This window comes from Dasypus novemcinctus, chromosome 2, assembly GCF_030445035.2.
Source record: "Dasypus novemcinctus isolate mDasNov1 chromosome 2, mDasNov1.1.hap2, whole genome shotgun sequence".
NCBI classification, from domain to species: Eukaryota; Metazoa; Chordata; class Mammalia; order Cingulata; family Dasypodidae; genus Dasypus; species Dasypus novemcinctus.
Window position 1 is genome coordinate 148270441 of NC_080674.1, and position 22880 is coordinate 148293320.

Sequence of the window (22880 nt, forward strand, 5' to 3'; positions counted from 1 at the left end):
GGCCAAGTCCACTTCCCTGTAGTTATAGGTTTTTAGGAAGAGGTAATGTACCCGTCTTGGAACAAGATGTCAGTGATTAAATGTAACTTACCTTCATTACTGATGACAACATTGATGATTTAGTTTCTTGCCTATAAAATTACCAATTTTTTCATTTGTGATTAATAGTATTTGGGGGGAGATATTTTGAGACTATGCAAATATGCTGTTTCCTCCTTAAACATTCATCCACTAATTTTAGCATTTGTCACTAGATCTTGGCTGTAAGCAACTGTGGTGTTTAATGGTGATTTTGACTGGTTGTCATTCACAGGCATGTTTATTGGAGTGAATCAGTTTTTGATTGGCTGACCTTTAGAAGTAGTGCACTGACTGACTGAACTGAAAAAGCATTTTCACTGAGGTGAGCTATCATTATGGTTAAAAACCAATTCTGGGGGCTACGTGTTACTCTGGTTACAAGAAAGTAAGTCTAACCTTGTTTCTCTTTGGGATTCAAACTCAAATCCTTGAGCTGACACAGACTTTCATCAGCCCTTATCCGAAATTACGGCATTTCCCCTTTCTTTGATCTGGCCCAACCACTGACATTTCATTCATCTATTTATTAATAATTTCAATAAATATTTCCAGTATTTTATGTTTTCTAGACTTTGGGCTGAATACTACATAGAAATGAGCCAAGAGACTAGGTAGCTTAAAGTCCTGAAATAACCCAAAGGAAACACTCATTCCAGGCTGTTTTCACAAAAGTCTATTTGGTATCTGAGACATGAGACATTTTGAAATATGCCATCTTTTGAAAGAACAGGAGAGTCTTCCTATCAATGGGGTAAGCATTTGTTAGTACACACATTAAATTTTTTATTTAGAAAAGTTGTGGGTTAAGAGAACAATCGTGCATAAAATACAGAATTCCCATATGCCTCCCCAATTATTAACACTTTGCATTGTTATGGTACATTTTTTACAACTGATGAAAACACATTTTTATAACTGTACTATTAAATATAGTACATATTTTAACTTAGGGTTCACTGTGTTTCACGGATTTTTAAAATTTTTTTAATCCTATTACTATATATAACCTAACATTTCCCCTTTTAACCTCATTCAGATATACATTTCAGCGCTGCTAATTATTTTCACAATGTTGTGCTACAATCATCACCACCCACTGCCAAAATGTTACTAGTTGAACTTTTATTTAGTGTAAATATGGTAGGTTGAATTAGATTTTTTTTTTTAAAGATTTATTTATTTTTATTTAATTCCCCTCCCCTCCCCCGGTTGTCTGTTTTCTGTGTCTTTTTGCTGCGTCTTGTTTCTTTGTCCGCTTCTGTTATTGTCAGCAGCTCGGGAAGTGTGGGCGGCGCCATTCCTGGGCAGGCTGCACTTTCTTTCGTGCTAGGCAGCTCTCCTTATGGGTGCACTCCTTGCGCGTGGGGCTCCCCTACGTGGGGGACACCCCTGTGTGGGGCTGCCTCCTTGCGCGTATCAGCACTGCGCATAGGCCAGCCCCATATGGTTCAAGGAGGCCCGAGTTTTGAACCGCGGACCTCCCGCGTGGTAGACGGACGCCCTAACCACTGGGCCAAAGTCCATTTCCCTGAATTAGATATTTTAATAAGTAGTGGGATTCTAAGTGGTAAGGTTTTAGATAGGTGGACATAAGTGTATTTAGTTTTGCTGATAAATTCAGAACATGAAGATATGAGCTGTAACTTCTACAGAGAAGGTGCTATAAATGCTCTGCAAAAAGAACTGAGAATGCTTTGCATTATTTTTATCATAGTAAGTTAAGCCAAGATCACATTGAAAGTTTTAACAAGTAGAACTCTCAATAAAGGATGAAGTGGGGGTACAGCACCACATTCAGTTTCACTGAAGTAAGACCCCTTCATTTTAATAATTAAAAATGATACATCATATATCAATTTGTACTCAATATATACAATGATATATCATTTTATAATGATATAATAAACAACTGAAAAATAAAGTGATTGGTAACTAGTAACAGAGCCACATGTGACCAACTTAGATTTCCTTTGGGTGCCATCTGGTGAGGAGCTTGGGTGGAATATAGAAATGGAAAAGTCTGAACCAGTTAGAAGAAAGTTTTGAGTTTTATATTAAAAACTTACTTGGTAGTATATATGCGAATATAGTAGCACATAACTGTAATTTCTTTTTTGTTGTTGTTTTTTTGGTTTTTTGACTTTCATAAAGGGGATTTATTTGGGTAAAAGCTTACAGTTCCAAGGCCATGAAATGTCCAAATCAAGGCTCCATCAGAGGTGCTTTCTCATCAAATTCAGCTACAGATGATCCTGTTGTCCAGCCACATGGAGAAGCAAGATGGCCGCCAATCTCTGCCAAGGTCTCTTCCTTCCCCTCCAGAATCTACTGTCTCCTGGAGTTTAGCTCTGGGCTTGTCTCCTCAGCCATGGGCTGCTCCATGGGCCCAGCCACTTGGGGCCCACTTTCCATGCCTCTGTATTCTGCTGGTTCCAGACTCCAGAACCTCTCCCAGCCTCTTGCAGCTTCCCTGCTTTCCCACAGTCCTCTCTCCCAAATGGCAGGATCAATATGGTGGCACTCCCTTCTCCTGTGTCTCCGTTTATATCACCCTGTGATTTCTTATTTTAACTTTGATTAAAATCTGTGAAGTCCATTAGCCATGTACTTCCATATCATCATAGCTTGCTCTTCAGCTCACCAGCATCATAGCCAGGATGAAATCTAGGCAGTTATAAATAGAAGTTTTTTCTCATTGGGCCGCATTGGGCTTGGGATCAGGAGCTGCTAAAAGATCCTCCACTCATTACTACCCTGAAATTTTGCAGTTGTCCATAATTGGGGCCTCTCAGTGGGAATAATTAGAAAGTAATAAGGAGCCATCAGGGTCAAAAGAGAGAGTTATGGAAGGTGAGATAAGAAGACAGAGCATAATCTCAGAATGTAATCATACTGTGAAGCCAAAGCTATTTGGAACTTATTTGTTACAGCAACCGGCATCATACCAAATGATACAAAAATGCCTTCTTAGTTCAAAATGCAAGACTTAGGATTTTCTAAATTTGCTCACATAATAAATTCTCCATACTAAAGAACCAGCTTCACAAAAGTGGAATCACACTGAATTAGGAGAAAAAGCTTAAGGGGAAGGAGATGTGGCTCAAGTGAAAGAGCTTCTTCTGTCTACCATATGGGAGGACCCAGGTTCAATCCTGGGGCTTCCTGATGAAAAAGAAGAGAAAGCGTGCCCACGCAGAGAGCCAATGTCCACGCAAGTGCCCGCGTAGTGAGCCAGTGCCTGCGCAAGTGCCTGCATGGTGAGCCAGTGCCTGCACAAGTGAGTCATGCGGCAAGATGCATGACTTTTGCATTTTTTGATGCAAAAGACAGACAAGAAGAAAGTCAAGGTAAAGTGCAGCAGAAACCAGGAACTGAGTTGGTACAATTAACAGGGAACCTCTCTCCACATCAGAGGTCCCTAGGATTAAATCCCAGTGAATCCTAGAGGAGAGAAAATGAGAAGACAAGACAACACAGACAGCAAAAACAACAGGGTGGGAAAAGGGGAAGGGTGGAAAATAAATAAATAAACCTTTAAAAAAAAAAGGAAGAAAAATCTTACGCCCCCAAATTGGTGAAATCATGTAAATATTCTGAAAACTAAAAGAAAAAATTAATGTACAGTAGTGAAACACATTCAAGTATTTGACTCTTCCTTTGTATGAGGTCCCATTGAAAATGAGGAAAAAGAAGAGTAAGGAAGAAATCTCATAGGATTATAGCATTCACTTCTGCCAATATATGAATGAATAAAACAGATATCATAAGGATAAAGGGGGAGGTTATTGAATGTTTTAGATATGCGTCTACATTATGTATATGTGGTGGAAACACTCATTTAAAAATGTGGGAAAAAAAACGCTTTTCTGTCCTTGCTTCTGACCGTTGGCTGTGCCGGTCCACACCTGCCTCCTAGCATGCCTCGTCACCATGCCTCATGAAATTGAGGAAATCAATGACTTCCTGCTCACAGCCAGGTGAAAGGATGCCAAATCTGTCAAGATCAAGAAAAATAAGGATAATGTGAAATTTAAAGTTCGCTGCCACAGATATCTTTATATTTTGGTCATCACAGACAAAAAGAAGGCAGAAGCTGAAGCAGTCCCTGCTCCCAGGTTTGGCAGTGAAGGAGCTGAAATGAACCAGACATGCTGATTTGAATTGTATTAAAATTGTTAAAAGTAAAAAAAAAAAAAAAAGAGGAAAACTTCAGAAGAAAAGTTAATGTAAAATCTGAAGAAAGATAAAGAAGGAAAATTGCAAGCAATGTCCAGAAAGATGGCATGCAAATGCTATCAGACCCACACAGAAAAAAGCCATTTGATTGGTTTGGAAATGGATTCGAACTTCTTAATGTCTCCTTCTCCTTTGTGTTATCCAAGTAGCTCTGTGTACTCTATAAATCCTGACAGCCTTTGGTGGGTGTCCAAAGGTTCATTCCATCTGACATTTCTGTTTACTGCAGCTCAGTTCAGCCAAGTCCTGCTAGTTTCCCTTGTGTGGCACTCTACAGCTATGCACTCAGCCTATATCACTAAGAGAGCCACGAGGACCAGTCCTGCCACACCCATTCAGATCAAATTCTCTGTCGTATAATCCTGGTCCATAGGATCTACAGACATAATTCAAAGAGCTGTGATTGCTGCTCCTGTCATCCCACCAGAGCCCTGAATTGGGAGCTTACTTCCCTTCCTTGCTTGCTGCTTTGTGGTCCTCTCCGACTCTTCCTCAGTAAGCTCATCCTCTGACCCATTCTGCCTCTTCTGAATCCTCCCCAAGAAGAGCCATAATCATCAGTCTGTAAGCTTGGGTCACAGGGTGGTTCTGGTAACCATGACAGAATGTGGTTATGAGGCAATTATGATTGCTTTTCATCATCTTCTACTTGACAATTTTACTGGATGCCTCATTATATCCAGGTGGATGAGGATTGTGGTTAATAGTACAAATACAATAATGTCTTTCTATGAACTAAAACAAATACACATGATTATTGCAAGATGGTAAGAATGTGGAAAAACATGGGAAAAATAAATTAACGTAACCTATGGGCTATAGTTAATGGCAATACTGCAATATTCTTGCATCAATACCAAAGATGTACTGTGTTAATAGGAGGGTATAGAAAAAATATATCAAATGTATGCTATACACCATAGTTAGTGGTAATAGTCTGATGATATTATCTCATAATTTGTAACAAATGTTCTACAACAATGTATAAGTGGGTAGAAGGGTACTCTCTAGGAATTCCACAAGTGTGCATGATTATTTTGTAAGTTCACAACTTCTCTAACAAAAAATTATATTTTTTTAAATGAGGGTGAGTTTAAAGTATTCACAGATAAACAGAAATTGAGAGAGTTTGTCACCAGGAGACCAGGCTAACAAGACATTTCAAAGGGGGTGCTACAGCCTAAAAGGAAAAGACAGGACAGAAAGGCTTGGAGAAGAGTGTAGAAATGAAGACAATTAGTAAAGGTAACTAAAAGGGTAAAAAGACTGACCAATGGAAAGCCAAAGGATAAAATGGGCGAAGTAAGTAATGCCTTTACAGTAATAACACTGAATATTAATGAACTGAACTCCCCAATCAAAAGACACAGACTGGCAGAATGGATTTTAAAAAAGAAATGAGTCATCTATATGCTGTCTACAAGAGACTCACATTAGATGCTAGAACACAGGGTGAAAGTGAAAGGTTGGGAAAAAATATTCTACAAAAGAGTTGATGTAGTTACACTAACACTGGACAAAACAGACCTTAAATGCAAAATATTATGAGAGACAAAGATCATTATATATAAATAAAAGGGACAATTCACCAAGAAGTAGCAATCATAAATATTTATGCGCCTAACTGGGATGCCCCAAAATTCATGAGGCAAACACTGGCAAAACTGAAGGGAGAAATAGACGTCTCTACAATACTGGTTAAGAGACTTGAATACACCACTCTCATCATTGAATAGAATATCTGGATAGAGTATCAATAAGGAAACAGAGAGCTAGAATAACATGATAAATTAACTAAACCTAACAGACATATATAGAGCACTGTACCCCAAACACCATGATACACATCCTTCTCAAGTGCTCATGGATTTTTCTCCAGGATAGACCATATATTGGGTCACAAAACAGATCTCAATAAATTTAAAAAGAATGAAATTATACAAAGCATTTACTCTGATCATAATAGAATGAGGATGGAAATGAATAACAGGCAGAAAAAGGGTAAATTCACAAATACATGGAGATTGAACAACACACTCCATCAGTGGGTTAAAGAAGAAATAGCAAGAGAAGTCAGTAAATATCTTGAGATGAATGAAAATGAGAATACAACATTTCAAAACCAATAGGATGCAGCAAAGGCAGTGCTGAGAGGGAAATTTATACCCCTCAATGTTCATATAAAAAAATAAGAGTTAAAATCAAAGGCCTAACTGCGCACATGGAGGAACTAGAAAAAGAACAGCAAACTCATCCCAAAACAAGCAGAAGTAAGTGAAATTGAGAATAACCAAAAAAAAAAAACACACACACACACACACACACACAAAAAAAACAAACAGCAGAGAAATTAACAAAACCAAAAGTTGGTTCTTCAAGAAGATCAACAAAATCGACAAACTCGTAGCTAGATTAACAAAGGAAAATAAAAGAAGATGCAAATAAGTAAAACCAGAAATGAGAGGGGGAACGTTACCACTGACCATACAGAAATAAAAGAGATCATAAAAGGATACTATGAACAACAGTATGCCAACAAACTAAACAATGTATATGAAATGTATAAATTCCTAGAAATATATAAATAACCTACACTGACCCCAAAAGAAATAGATGACCTCAAAAAAACAATCACAAGTAAAGAGATTGAAACAATCATCAAACAACTCCCCAAAATGAAAAGCCCAGGGCCAGATGGTATCACAGGTGAGTTCTACCAAGCATTGAAAGAAGATTTAATACCAATCTTGCTCAAACTCTTCCAAATATCGAACAGAAGGGAATGCTACCAAACTCATTCTATGAAACCAGCATCACCCTAATACCAAAGCCAGATAAAGATACCACAAAAAAAGAAAATTAAAGGCCAATTTCTCTAATGAAAATTGATGCAAAAATCCTTAACAAAATACTTGCTAACTGAATCTAAAAGCATATTAAAAGAATTATACATCATGATCAAGTGGGTTTTATAACAGGTATACAAGGGTTGTTCAATACAAGAAAATCATTCAGTGTACAATACCATATTAATAAATCAAAGAACAAAAATCACATGAGCATCTCAACTGATGATCAACTGACAGAGCCAATTTAAAAATGGGCAAAAGACTAGACCAGACATTTTTTTTCTAAAGACAAAATACAAATAGCAAAAAAAGAAACATGAAAAATGTTCAACATAACTAGTTATTAAGGAAATGCAAATCAAAGCTACAATGAGGGAAGTGGACTTATCTCCCATGTGGTAGGTGGATGCCCTAACCACTGGGCCAAGTCCGCCACCTCTTCTGCTTTCTTGAAAGCTTGAGAAATATTGGTACTAATGCTCTTTTAAGTGTTTTAAATCTTTCAATAGTGAAGCCATCTTGTCTTGACATTTTCTTTATTATAAGGTTTTTAAATTTGTTTCAAACTCTTTGCTTATTATAGTTCTTTTAAAATAATCTATTTGTTTTTGTTAGGGCATCCACCTACCACATGTGAGGTCCGCGGTTCAAACCCTGGGCCTCCTTGACCCGTGTGGAGTTGGCCCATGCTCAGTGCTGATGTGCGCAAAGAGTGCCCTGCCAAGCAGGGATGTCCCCTGAGTAGGGGAGCCCCACGTGCAAGGAGTGCGCCCCGTAAGGAGAGCAGCCCAAGAAAGTACAGCCTGCCCAAGAATGGCATTGCACACACGGAGAGCTGACACAACAAGATGATGCAACAAAAAGAAACACAGATTCCCTGTGCCGCTGATAAGAATAAAAGCGGTCACAGAAGAACACACAGCGAATGGACACAGAGAGCAGACAACTGGGGGAGGGGAGGAGGTAAGAGAAATAAAAAATAAATCTTTAAAAAAAAAAAAAGCAAAGCTACAATGAGATATCACTGCACACCTACTAGAATGGCCACTATTAACAAAAACAGAAAAATGCAAGTGTTCGAGAGATTATGGAGAGATAGGATCACTTTTTCACTTCTGGTGGAAAGGGAGAATGGTAAAGCCACTGTGGAAGTCTGTATTGCCATGTTATTACTAGGTATATACCCAAAAGAATTGAGAGCAGGAACACAGTCCTCTGCACACTGATGTTCATAGTGGCATTATTCACAATTGCCAAAAGATGGAAACAACCCAGGTGTCCATCAGCTGATGAATGAATAAACAAATTGTGATATATACACACGATCCAATATTATTCCTGTAAGCTGTAAGAAGAAGTGAAGTCATGAAGCATATGATAACATGGATGCAACTGGAGGACACATTATGTTGAGTGAAACAAGCCAGACACAAAAGGGAAAATATTCTATGATTTCACTATTATGAAATGAATATAATGATCAAAGAATATTAGTCACCAGAAAATAGAAAGAAGTTAGAGAGACTTAATTTGTGCAGAATTGGTAAAAAAATATTATAATTGTTTGGAAATTAATAAAAATGGTGAAAGTACATCACAATGTTTGTAATTAGCAGCACACTATACGGTATTACAGTTGAAAAGGAAAGTCTGAGGTCATGTAAAACATTAGAAAGAAAAGTGAAAAATGAAGCACAGGATTGTATAGCATATCAGACTCTCTTGTAAAAAATGATTATGGTTAATAATTCATAAGTAGGAATGTTTTAGAATAAATGTACATTAATGTTACAAGATGTTAATATCAGGGTGATATTTGGGCAAAAATATGACCAAAGCCAACTACAGATAGTAGTGTATAGTAATACATTAATAACTTTCTCAATGGTTAAAAAAAAAAGTATGCTAAGTGAAAGAAACTAGGCAAAAAGTACTACATATTGTTTGGTTTCATCTATACAAAATGTAAATACAAATAAATTATAGAGGTAGAAATAGATTAGTAGTTATGTGTGGCAGAAGAAGGATAGAGAGAATAAGAGGTGACTACTCAGAGGTAGAATTTTTGTTTTGTTTTTTTGTTGTTGATTTTCTTTTTTGGAGTAATGAAAATGCTCTAATATTGTCTGAAGTGATGAAAGCACAACTCTATGATTCTATCAAATGCCACTGTACACTTCAGAAGGAATGTGAATGGCTTATGAATAGATTTCAATTAAAAATTGATTATAATTTTTTTTAAAAAGAAGTATGCACTATGATCAAGTGAGTTTATCTCAGCTATGCAATGCTGGTTCAACACAATAAAATCAATCAGTATAATACACCACAGTCATAAATGAAAGGAGAAAAATCACATGATCATCTCTATTGATGCAAAAAAAGCATTTGACAAAATAAAACATCCGTTCTTGATAAAAACACTCCAAAAGATAGGAAGAGAAGGAAACATTCTCAACATGATAAAGTGCATATATGAAAAACCCACAGCTAACGCTGTACTCAAAGGTAAAAAGCTAAAAGCTTTCCTACTGAGACTGGGACAAGACAAGGATGCCCACCGTCACCATTACTATTCAATATTGTGCTAGTAGTTCTTGCTAGAGCAATTAGGCAAGAAAATGAAATAAAAGGCATCCAAACAGGAAAGAAATAAAATGTTCACTATTTGCAGGTGATATATCATATACCTAAAAAGCCCAAAACAAAAAAAAAAAATCTACAATGAAGCTATTAGAGCTAATAAAGAAGTTCATTAGCAATGAGTTAGGGAAGCAGACTTGGCCCAGTGGTTAGGGCATCCATCTACCACATGGGAGGTCCGCGGTTCAAACACCAGGCCTCCTTGATCTGTGTGGAGCTGGCCCACGCACAGTGCTGATGCGCATAAGGAGTGCCGTGCCACGCAGGGTGTCCCCGCATAGGGGAGCCCCACGTGCAAGGAGCACGCCCCGTAAGGAGAGCCGCCCAGCGCGAAAGAATGCTCAGCCTGCCCAGGAATGGCGCCGTACACACGGAACGCTGACGCAGCAAGATGATGCAGCAAAAAGAAACACAGATTCCCGTGCTGCCGACAACAACAGAAACAGACAAAGAAGAACACACAGCAAATAGACACAGAGAACAGACAACCGAAGGGGGGGGTGTAGGGGAGAAAAATAAATAAATAAATCTTTAAAAAAAGGCAATAAGTTATTCTGCAACATGTCAGGATAGAAGATTAATCAATATGCAAAAATTATTTTTTTCCATAATTATTTTTTCTGTTTTTTAATAAATCAATTTTACTGATACATATTAATGAAGCATACAATTCATCCAAAGTGTACAATCAATGGTATCTGGTATAATCACACAGTTGTGCATTCAGCACTTCAATCACCATTACAGCATTTTCATTATTTCCATAACAATAATAACAGACAAAAAACAAAGTAATGTTTCTATAGTAATGAGCAATCTGAGGAGGAAGTCAGAAAAAAATGCCATTTACAATAGCAACGAAAAGAATCAAATATTTAGGAATAAATTTAACCAAGGATGTAAAGGACCTGTACTCAGAAAACTACAATGGGGAAGCAGACTTGGCCCAGTGGTTAGGGTGTCCGTCTACCACATGGGAGATCCACGGTTCAAACCCTGGGCCTCCTTGACCCTTGTGCAGCTGGCCCATGTGCAGTGCTGATGCCCTGCCCGCGGAGGGGAGGCACACGCTCAAGGAGTGCGCCCCATAAGGAGAGCAGCCCAGGGTGAAAAAAAGTGCAGCCTACCCAGGAATGGTGCCACACACACAGAGAGCTGACACAACAAGATGACGCAGCAAAAGAAACACAGATTCCCGTGCCGTTGACAACAGAAGCAGACAAAGAAGAAGACACAGCAAATAGACACAGAGAACAGACAACCGGGGTCGGGGGTGGGGAAGGGGAGAGAAATAAATAAATAAATCTTAAAAAAAAAAAAAACTACAAGGAATTGCTAAAAGAAATCAAAGACCTATATAAATGGGAGGACATTCCATGTTCATGGATTAGAAGACTAAATATCGTGAAGATGTCAATTCTACCCAAATTATTTACAAATTCAATGTAATCCCAATAAAATGTTCAACAGCCTTTTTCTGCAGAAATGGAAAAGCCAACTATCAAGTTTATCTGGAAGGGTAAGGAGTCCCGAATAGCAAAAAATGTCTTTAAAAAGAAGAACGAAGTTGGAGGACTTAAACTTCCTGACTTCAAAGCGTATTACTCAGCTACAGTGGTAAAAAAAAAAAAAGATAGCATGGTACAGGCATAAAGATAGACATTGATTAATGGAATTAAATTGAGAGCTCAAAAATAGACCCTCACATCTATAGTTAAGTGATTTTTGACAAGACTTCAAACCCATCAAGTGGGTTAGAAAAGTCTATTCAACAAATGGCACTGGGAGAACTGGATATTCATAACCAATAGAAAGAGAATCCCTATCTTACATGTTATACAAAAAGTAACTCAAAATGAATCAAAGACCTCTATATAAAATCTAGAACCATAAAACTCCTAGGAGAAAATGTAGAGAAACACCTTCAAGATCTTGTGGTATGTGGTGGTTTCTTAAATCTTACACCCAAAACATAAACATAAATAAATTTTGCAATCTCCTCAAAATTAAACACTTTTGTGCTTCAAATGACTTTGTCAAGAAGGTGAAAAAGCAGCCTATTCAATGGGAGAAAATATTTGGGAACAACATATCCAATAAGGGTTGGGTTTCCATGTTAGATAAAGAAAACATACAGGCCAGTGGAGTTGCTGAAGGGAGGGAGAGGAAAAAAGAGGTGTGACATGGGGACATTTTCGGGACTTGGAGTTGTCCTGAACGATATTGCAGGGACAGGGGCAGGACATTATATATCCTGCCATAACCCACTGAATGGACTGGGAGAGAGTATAAACTACAACGTAAACTATAATCCATGCTACAAGTGCTCCAAAACATATTCATCAAGTGCAATGAATGTACCACATTAAATTGAAAGCAGGTGTTGGTATGGGAAAAGTGGGGGGTGTGAGGAGTGGGGCATATGGGAAATACCTATATTTTTTAAAGTAGCGTTTTGTGTGATCTATGTATCTTTTATAAATAAAATTTTAATAATAAAGAAAAAAAGGGGGAAAAAAAAGAGATCATACAACTGGACATTAATAAGCCAGCAACCCAATCAAAAAAAATGGGCAAAAGACCTGTATTAGTCAGCCAAAGGGGTGCTGATGTAAAATACGAGGAATTGGTTGGTTTTTATAAAGGGTATTTATTTGGGGTAGGAGCTTACAGATACCAGGCCATAAAGCATAAGTTACTTTCCTCACCAAGTCTATTTTCACATGTTGGAGCAAGATGGCTGCCGACGTCTGCAAGGGTTCAGGTTTCCTGGGTTCCTCTCTTCCCAGGGCTCCAGCTTAAGACTTCAGCATCAAACTCCAACATCAAAACTCCAACATCAAAAAACACTTAACTCTGTCCTTTGCCATGCCTTTTATCTGTGAGTCCCTACCCACCAAAGGGTTGGGACTCAACGCTCCACTGGCACAAGATGTTTATATAATTAATCAAGTAAACCTATGATTCCAATATAATCTAATATGCTCAGAGGAAAAGATCAGTTTACTAACATAATCCAATGTTTCTTTTTGGAATTCATCAATAATGCCAAACTGCTACAGACCTGAATAGACATTCTTCCAAATGGGAAATGTAAATGGCCAAAAAAACATTAAAAGATGTTCAGCATCACTATCTATAATTGAAGTGCAGCTCAAATCTACAATGAGATATCATTTCATACCTTACAGAATGGCCATTATTTTAAAAAATCAGAAAACTACAAGTGCTGGAGAGGATGTAGAGAAACAGGAATACTCCTTCGCTGTTTGTGGGAATGTAGAATGGTACAGTCTTTGTGGAAGACAGTTCGGTGGTTCCTCAGGAAGCTAAATATAGAACTGCCAGATGATCCAGCTATCCCACTACTAGGAATATATTCAGAAGAACTGAAAATAGGGACAAGAACAGACATTTGCACACCCATGTTTATAGTGGCATTATTCACAATTGCTAAAAGATGGTAACAACACAAACGTCCATCAACCAATGAATGGATAATCAAAATGTGGCACATACATACGGCAGAATACTATCCAGCTATAAGAAGAAATGAAGCCAGGATGCATATGACAACATGGACAAACCTTGAGGGCATAACGTTGAGTGAAATAAGCCAGACACAAAAAGACAAATATTGTATGGTCTCACTAATACGAACTAAATCCGATGAGCAAACTCATGGAATTAAACTTTAGAGTATAGGTTTACTAGGAGATAGAATGAAGGTTGAGGAGAGCTGATGTTTAATGCACATAGAATATTTCATAAGGTTGATTGTAAATGTGTGGAAATGGACAGAGTTAATGGTAATACATTAGAGTGAATATAATCAACACTGTTGATTTATAAATGTAATTGTCGTTGAATGGGATAGTCTAGGGATGTAAAAGTCACGTGAAAGAAAGTTACACAACAATCTAGGGATTGAATAAAATAGTGAACTCAGTGGTGGATGAGGATTATAGTTAATAGTACAAATACAAAGATATTCTTCAATGAACTAGAATAACGTACATCACTATTACAAGGTGTTAAGAATATGGTGATATATGGGGAAAATACAACTAATGTATCTTATGGACTAGAGTTTAACATTAATAGGGTAATATTTTTGCATCAATGGCAAAGAAGGTACTATATCAATGCTAAGAGTCAACAATGAAGAGATGAAAAGGGGTATGGGATTTTTTGTTTTGGAGTAATTACAACATTCTAAAATTGACTGAGTTGATGACAGCATAACTCTGTGATGAATCTGAGAACCACGAATGTACACTTTGGATGGACAGTACAAGGCATGGGACTGTTTAACAACAGTGAACCCCAAGGTGAAAAATGGACTGTGGATAAAAGTAAAAATATGAGAACGTTCTCACATAAACTATAATATACAAATATGCAATATCAATAGGATGGTCTGTGGGAAGAACACACCAAATCTGAGCTATGGACTATAGTTAGCAGTAATATTTGATGATGTTCTTTCATCATTTGTAATCAATGTTCCACAACAATACAAGGTATTGGTGGTGGGACATGTATGGGAATCCTGATTGTTTTGTAAACTCACAACTTTTCTCATAAAAAAGGAAAAAATAAAATAAACACAATGAGATACTGCCTGAAAGAAAAAAAAGAAAAAAAAAAAGAAAATTCACTCTTGACTGCTCTCACTCTGGCTGCTCTGTTGATCACAGACCATAAAGTGGTAAGGATAGAAGGAGTGAGCTCAGTTAGATGATGCGAGGATCGAATCATATTCCCCACAAAGGCTTGTTCAAGTCCTAAACCCCTGTCCTATGAAAGAACTCATCTGTAAATAGGATCTTCAAATATCCAATTAGTTAAGATGAGACCAAATTGGATCAGTGCAGGCCTTAATCCACTATGACAAGTCCTTAATAGCAAAGGAAATTTGGACACAGGAGGAGGAGACAGACAGGAAGAGAGAAGGCCATGTGACAGAGACAAAGATTTAGTTACAAAGTGCTAGCAAGCCACCACCAAAATACTACAGACTTCAAAGTATGATCCTGCCAACACCTTGATTTTGGATTCTACCCTCTAAAACTGTGAGACAATAAATTCCTATTGTTTTAACCAACCAATCTGTAGTTTTGGGTTTTGATTTTTGTTTTTTTAGCAACCCTAGCAAACAAAGACAAGAGGCGATGGCAATAATCCTCTTAAACCTGCACGGTGTAAGTAGAGGCATTAAGATTCTGGACATAATTTAAGATATATAGTAAATAACATTTTTCTAATGGATTGAACGTAAGATGAAAAGAGAGGCATCAAGGAAAACTCCAAGATTTGGAAGAACTGGAAGGATGGAAAAGTTATTTACTGAATGAGGAAGACTAATGGAGAAACTAATTTATTTGGAAGCAGCAAGAATTTCATTTTGGTCATGTGAATTGTGAGATGCCTATTAGAGCATCAAATGGAGTTGTGAAGTAGACAGTTGAATATATAAGTTTGGAGTTCAGGGAAGAGGTCTAAACCAGAGACAAAAATCTTAATTTGTCAGTATAAAGAATACTATTTTAAAAGATAAGTCTGGATGAGATCATTAAGGGATGGAGTATAGAAACGACAAAAAAACCCAAGGGCTGAGATAAGGTCAGTCTAATATTTAGAAATGAGAAAGAAAGGGAAACAGAAAAGAAGACTGAGAAGGAGTAGCCAGTGAAATACAAAGAAAACTAAGAGGAAGCATACTGGAATCAAGGCAAGAAAGTGATTCAAGGAAGAGAGAGAAATCAACTGGACTAAATACTATGGATAGGTAAATAAGATGCAGACTAAGAATTTGCTGGTATTAGAGAATCATGGTCCTTTTGGGAACTCAATCCCATGTAAACTTTCCTTGTTCTACATAAGTACAACACACTGCTAGGTTCAATTTGCACTAAATAAAAACCACTGTCTATTTTTAAATCAAACTACTACTCCTGAAATGGAAACAGTAGTATGTTAATCTATTTTAACCTGAATAGAACACGATGCTTATTTTGGGTCACTATTTGGTATTCTAAGTATTCTGGTAAATAATCACCTCTGATGTTTACCACTTTCACTTTGGCCTCAGCAAACCCCAATCATTTCCACATATAAGCACTAAACTATTCACCACCTTTTTCAAAGATATGATCTTCATTTTACTAGTAGGTGAAAATATTACTATCCAATGAGTAGTGAAGGATACAGAGAGATAGAAAGCTCCTAGTACAAAATCAGAAAGTCACAGAAAAATATAAACAAACTCTGGCACAAACCTAAACTCTCAGTCAGACACACATATATACAAGATACATATTGTAGTCCAAATCTTTTACCCTAAGCCAAACAACATAAATGACTGGGTTTAGGGCAGTCATGTCCTTAAAGATATATTTTTAATACCAGCCTCCTGCTTCCGTTGCAAGTTTTGATATAAGAACATTTCAAGCCCTCTTTAAAGCCAAAGGAAAAGCACCTTCCAAGGAAACTGGTTCATTTCAAGAGAACTGATCTTCCTCAAAGCAAGAGTTGGTAATGAGAGTTCCTGGCCAGGACAACAAGATAACATTCTCCCAGACACATGTCCATTCAAACTAAATTCTAAAAATAAAATGAGGATACATTCTTCACAAAAGCACAGGCATTAATGCAAAACACTGCAATCCTAATTACTCCATCAGAGCAAAGGATACTTGTAATTCACACCAATTCCTGATATATGTAACAAGAAAGACAAGAATGCTAGTAAGTCAATACCAAGCACATGTTCATGTATCTGCACTGGCTCTCACCTTCTAGGTCAACATTTTTCTGAATTTCCATCTGGATGTTTCATTAAACAGATTATGTTCCTTGACACAAAGTCTTCTCATCTCAACAGATTATATAGCAAATTGTTCCTAAATTTGCCACCGAGATAAAAAGAAGCTAAAATCAGAAAATTCGGGAAATGGACTTGGCCCAGTGGTTAGGGCGTCCGTCTACCACGTGGGAGGTCCGCAGTTCAAACCCCGGGCCTCTTTGACCCCTGTGAAGCTGGCCCATGCGCAGTGCTGAATGCGCGCAAAGAGTGCCCTGCCACGCAGGGGTGTCCCCCGAGCGTAGGGGAGCCCCACGCGCAAAGAGTGCGCCCCGTAAGGAGAGCCGCCCAGCGCGAAAGAAAGTGCAGCCTGCCCAGGAATGGCGCCGCCCACGCTTCCAGTGCCGCTTCCAGTGCCGCTGACAACAGAAGCAGACAAAGAAACAAGACTGCAGCAAACAGACACAGAGAACAGACAAGGGGCGGGGGGGGGGGGGGGGGGGGGGGCCGTGGAGGATTAAATAAATAAATCTTTTAAAAAAAAAATCTGAAAATTCTTGGTACAGCTTAAAGTTGTATTCTTTCTTCTCAGAGAAATTCAGCTGGACTTAGTAAGTCAGTTGCAGCACACAATTGCCCAGTGACAAAGTTACAAAGTTTAAGATTGCTGCTACCTTTATTTTTATTTATACTGGAAAAGCAAAGAAATGGTACTTCTCAACCTTTCCTCAGTTAAGTACATTGTTTCTTGCTTATCACCAACTGGGATACACTGTAATATCTTGTATTATTAATTGCTACTTTCATGCAGCAAAGATAGATTTTGTTTAATCTGTTCTCAGTTTAAAAATTTTTTTTAGAAGTCAGGCCTTTGGATGTCAGGAAATGCAGAAGTCCTCCAAGTAACTAAATGAATCAATTACATTTATATTAAAACAAGCTTTAGCCTAAAATAAATAACCCCCACAATAAGGACACATTAAATAAAAATTTTATTTTAGCATGTTTGAACTTCCAAAGTACAAACTTCCTTTTCCTTTTTTACAATAGGCTTCTAATTAGCATGACATTTTCTAAATTAATTTCCTATGTTTCTGTGAGGATGTCTGGATTCTAAGGAATACAAGAGGGAAAGAAGGGAAAGAATTATTAAAAGCACTCATCTGCAGAAAAAACATGACTATGTAATTCCTACGCAAATGTTTGTTAACTTCCCCTGGCATAAAAACAGTGATGTCATTCTAGACAGCAACAGAGCAGTTATAATGAACATAAAGTTTTTAAAATTCACTAACAACTTAAGGAAATTAAGAACATTACTCAAAAATTTCCTCTCCCTGGGAGTACCACATCTGTCGAAGAGGAGAGTGTGGCCATCTGGGGTTATATACATATTTAACATCAACAAGACTGAAGTCAGTTTCCCTGCACAACAGGGAAAGTTTTTTACCTCCTTAGAACTCTGAGCAAATGAAAGCTTTGACTTTAAATGGCTCTGTATAAAACACAAGGGTGGTCATGTTCTATTAGTAAAAGCAGCTCAACATCAAGAACTCTTCTTCCTTTCAAATAAAATCTAAAAATTCAACATTTTTTTAATCTCTTCAACATTTTTTTAATCTCTTCTTTGTCTATCTTTGCTTAACTTTCTCTATCTAAAAATATAAACTATGCCTTTAAAGGAGTATAAAAGGAGCTCTAATCCACGTGGTACAACAGTGCTCCAAAATGTATTCACCAAATGTACTGAACGTGCCACAATGATGAAAGAGGTTGTTGATAAGGGAGGAGTGGGGGGATGAGAAGTGGGGTATGTGGGAACCTCTTATATTTTTTAATGTAACATTTTTTGTGATTTATGTATCTTTAAAAAAATACATTTTAAAAAATTTTTGATAAAATATGTACAATTTTTTTAATAAATTAATTAATTAAAGGATATATCAAATATTTTTTTAAAAGCTCATAAATTTACATTTGCATTGTGGCTCTAACACCAAATTTAATCTACTCTGTTTTTCTCCTATAGTAGACACTAACTAAAATATCTAAACTCTTCAGGTGAGATCAACAATATCAACATTTACTACACTAAGAATTCTCATTTTTATTTACGAATATCTTAGGAATAAAACATAGAACAATTATTTCTTAATCTACAAAACCAACATAACATTTTAAACAAAGGCTAGTTTAATCTGTCATGAACAATTAATTCAGTTTTCTACATCCTAATTAGTTGTAAAAGTTGCTTAATGATTCAGATTGGAGGTTTGTTTTTTGTTTTTGTTTTTTAATGTTTGTTACATATCAGAATACACCTACTGTTTCATTTTCTACCTGTATCACATTTAAGTTTTTCACTTCTGGATCTTTCAACCATTAGAGATCAACCATTAAATGACTTCAACAAGTAGAAATAGCAACACCACTCCCAAACAGCAATTTCTGCATTGCTAGACACTTATCTAGTTGGTAGATTTATACCATTGTTCATTCTTAGTTCCTTAAATGTAAAAAAACACCCACAGAATGGTGGCATACCTCTAAATTAGTTTTAAATATGGCACAAAGTTATTTTTAGTTAGGTTCAAGTTTTAAAAAGAAACTAATCATCCTTCTCAAAGGCTAATCTACTCAAGTTCCTTTCATATTAAAAAATAATAAAGCTAATTTTTCTCTTTTGGAAAGAAGAAATGTTATTTATGTAAAGCTCCCAAAAAAGGGAGTGGGGATAGTATTAGTATAATAGACCTGACATCAAATCAGGGTCAGGATCATACCTACTGTTACTAAAAATGTTTGACATTTATTCTAATGATGGTCCTTTCAAACATTAGTGTGGTTAAATGTCATTTATGTACACTTTCAAATGTAATTCTTAAAACAGAAATATATTCTTATCCTCTACTAAGCAAAGTAAAAAGGAAGAAAATCCACACAACCCATTATAAATTGGTTCTTATTCATGCCTCTTCCCCCTCCCAAAAAAATACAAGAAACATTCACTTAACATAAATTATCAGAAAACTATACCTACTCTCTCCTTGCATGCTAGAAAGATGCAAAGACAAAGACTTCCAAATATTCAGACAGATCATTCCACAGTTGTAACTTTCATCATAGTTCTCAAAGCAGAAGGGTGAGGTCAGCTCACAAACAGCTTAAGAAGCAAAACTAGCAATCGGTAGTAGTATCAGGCTACATAACAGTCTCTCCAAAGAATATGAAGTAAGAGAACTAAAATGTGTTGGCAACATGCCAAGAGGCTGGATGGACCAGAGCTTTAAGTAATAACTACTCAGAACTCACGGTATATAACAATTCATCATCTCTTACCCTACAGCTTGACTTCCCTTGTTTTAAACCAAAAATAGACACGTATTAAGAGATATTTACTACTACCAAATTTCTCCATACTTACGAATGAAAGGCAATCTGGGTTTGCAATGATTTGGTAAACTGAATGCATACCCTAAGGAGAAAAACATGACTTTCATTCTATGTGAAAACAAAGATAAAGTAGATATAATTATACTGCTATTATATGACAAAAAAAAATCCTTTATTCTCAAAGGATTATATTATTTTCAGTACAAGTCAAAAGGTTTGGGTTTTTCTGTATTGTCAGTTCTAACTATCTGAATTAATCCCATGAGACCAAAGGACACATTATTTTGGTCAGAAACTAACTCCTCTGATATTAGTTTCTGACCAAAACATATGTTACTTTTATTATCTCATCCTGATTGAATCATATATTTTAAAAGAATAATAGATCATAATTCTTAAGCCTCTGACCCCTTCTAAACTAATTTTCTTTCTAGAGAACCAGAAGGATGATGTATTCATTTTAGGCATGAGAAAGAACCAGATACAATTTAAATCAATGAACATTTATTTAACACGTATTTTGTGCTGGACATTATGCTGAGAACTGAGGAAACATAGATAAATATGTATATAATCATTCAGAGCAGACAATCTGTTGGGGAGACTATTTAAAACACAAACACAATTTGCTCTACTAACCACAGGAACACAATCCGTGATAGCACAATAAAGTGAGTAAGTCTACCCTGGAGGCTGGAAAAATCTTCAGAGAAGCAGTTAAATCTGAACAGTCTTGAAGGATAAGAATTTCACAAGGGAAAGAGGATATTCCAGGTCAAAAAGGACAGACCAGGCAAAAGTTTCAAAACATGACACATGGGTAAACCCATGTAGTAAGAGTAGTGATGAAAATTTCTGACACATGAGCTACTGCTACTCTTCCTCTCATCCTATGGCAGATTTCACCAATAACAATGTTTAAAAGTCAACATGAAGAGAGGGAGATGTGGCTCAGGTGACTAGGCTCCTGCCTACCATATGGGAAGTCACTGATTCAGATCCCGGTGCCTCCTAAAGAAGACAGAGAGCTGGCATGACGGGGAGGTGCGGCAAGATGACACAACAACAGACACAAGAAGAAAAAAATAATGAGAGACACAACAAAGCAGAGTCCAGAGGTTCCCAGTGCCTCCTAAAGAAGAGAGCCAGGGAAGCGGACTTGGCCCAGTGGTTAGGGCGTCCACCTACCATATGGGAGGTCCGCGGTTCAAACCCCGGGCCTCCTTGACCCACATGGAGCTGGCCCAAGCGCAGTGCTGATGGGCGCAAGGAGTGCTGTGCCATGCAGGGGTGTCCCCCGCGTAGGGGAGCCCCATGCACAAGGAGTGTGCCCCGTAAGGAGAGCCGCCCAGCACAAAAGAAAGTGCAACCTGCCCAAGAATGGTGCCACACACGCGGAGAGCTGACACAAGATGATGCAACAACAACAAAAAAAAACACAGATTCCCAGTGCTGCTGATAAGGATAGAAGAGGTTACAGAAGAACACACAGCGAATGGACACAGAGCAGACAACTGGGGGGGAGGGAAATGGGAGAGAAATAAATAAATAAATAAATAATCTTTAGGGGAAAAAAAGTAGATAGCCACCTGATGCGACGGGCAGGCATGGCGAGCTGACACAAGATGATGCAACAAGAGATGCAGGGGGAAAAACATAATGAAAGACACACGAATGGCTCAAGCAATAAGGCACCTCTCTCCCACATTAGAGATTCTGGGTTCAGCTCCCAGTGCCTCCTAAAGAAACAAGGAAAACAAAAAGACACAGCAAGTGCAAACAAGGAGGGGGTAGGGAGAAAAAAATTAATTAAATAAATCCTTAAAAATAAATAAATAAATAAAGTCCACATGAGACCCAAGAATCCTTCCCAACAGATAATCCAAAACCATAGGAGGAGGTAGGTAGATCCCTGAGATAAAATTTAAGTACCATCATGGAACATGAGAAGAGAAAGTTGGGACATTTGAGACTAGAAGAGTAAATTAAGGACAGATTTTGAAGGATCATGAATGACCATGAATGCAGGGTTGATTTTATCCTGTAAACTAAGAGAGAACCAACAAAGGATTTTAAAAAGAATACTGACATGATCAATTATGGCAAATGTGTGAAAAGTGGACTGGGCAGAAAGCATGAAGGCCACTGTTATTACAACAGTCTAGGCAAGATACAATAAGGACAGAATTAAGCCAATGGCAAAAATCTACCACAGATGTTAAAACAAAAACGTGAAGTTTTGGATTTCATAATCTGTAGTTTTAAAATAAAAGTTGGAGAAAAATTAATATTTTCATCAGAATTCCCAAATTATAACACCTGAAAAGAAAAAGACAAATTAGGGTAAAGACTGGAATTAAAGAAATGAATCACAATGATACCCAAGATTACTTAAGACCATAAATTCAGAAATAGATATTTCAGGTTTAGCATCAAGAAAGAGAACATCCTCATGACCAGACTAATACTCAGCATGTCTCTTCTTCCTCCCAGAGCACTAATATGCTAGCCAAAAAACAACGCTATTCACCTTACATGCCCCTACAATGCAGGATCAAACTCATGCTGCCAGTGAGATGCAGAAAGCACAAATATCAAATTTAAAACCAAATTCGGAAACCATGAAGGAGTTCCATTTTATCCAAACATTTATAACTATACACTTCTTTTTAGAAACAAAATTTACATGAAATAATAAATCTTCTGGATAAACTACTGTTCTACAACTAATTTATATCTTAGCCTTCTAACTCTAAATTCTTTGCATAGCTTACAAGCTATCAGTAGCACTTTGAGCATTATGAAAACAAAAAAGCAACTCTTCTATCATTTCTGCAAACTGCTTAGGAAATTTAATTATTCTAATTAAAAAT

General features: G+C 37.2%; 1 protein-coding gene across 2 annotated transcripts in view; it reads right to left on the reverse strand.

The window, feature by feature from the left end:
- The window catches only part of PFDN1 (prefoldin subunit 1), an 84495-nt gene that overhangs the window by 56521 nt on the left and 5094 nt on the right, over positions 1-22880 (reverse strand). Inside the window, exon 3 of one of the 2 annotated variants that reach the window (XM_058279769.1) lies at positions 20039-20089. The exons of the other annotated variant lie outside the window; for it this stretch is intronic. Within the exon in view, the coding sequence (XP_058135752.1) occupies positions 20039-20089 (51 nt within the window). The remainder of the gene's footprint in view (positions 1-20038; positions 20090-22880) is intronic. 2 annotated transcript variants of the gene reach the window in all.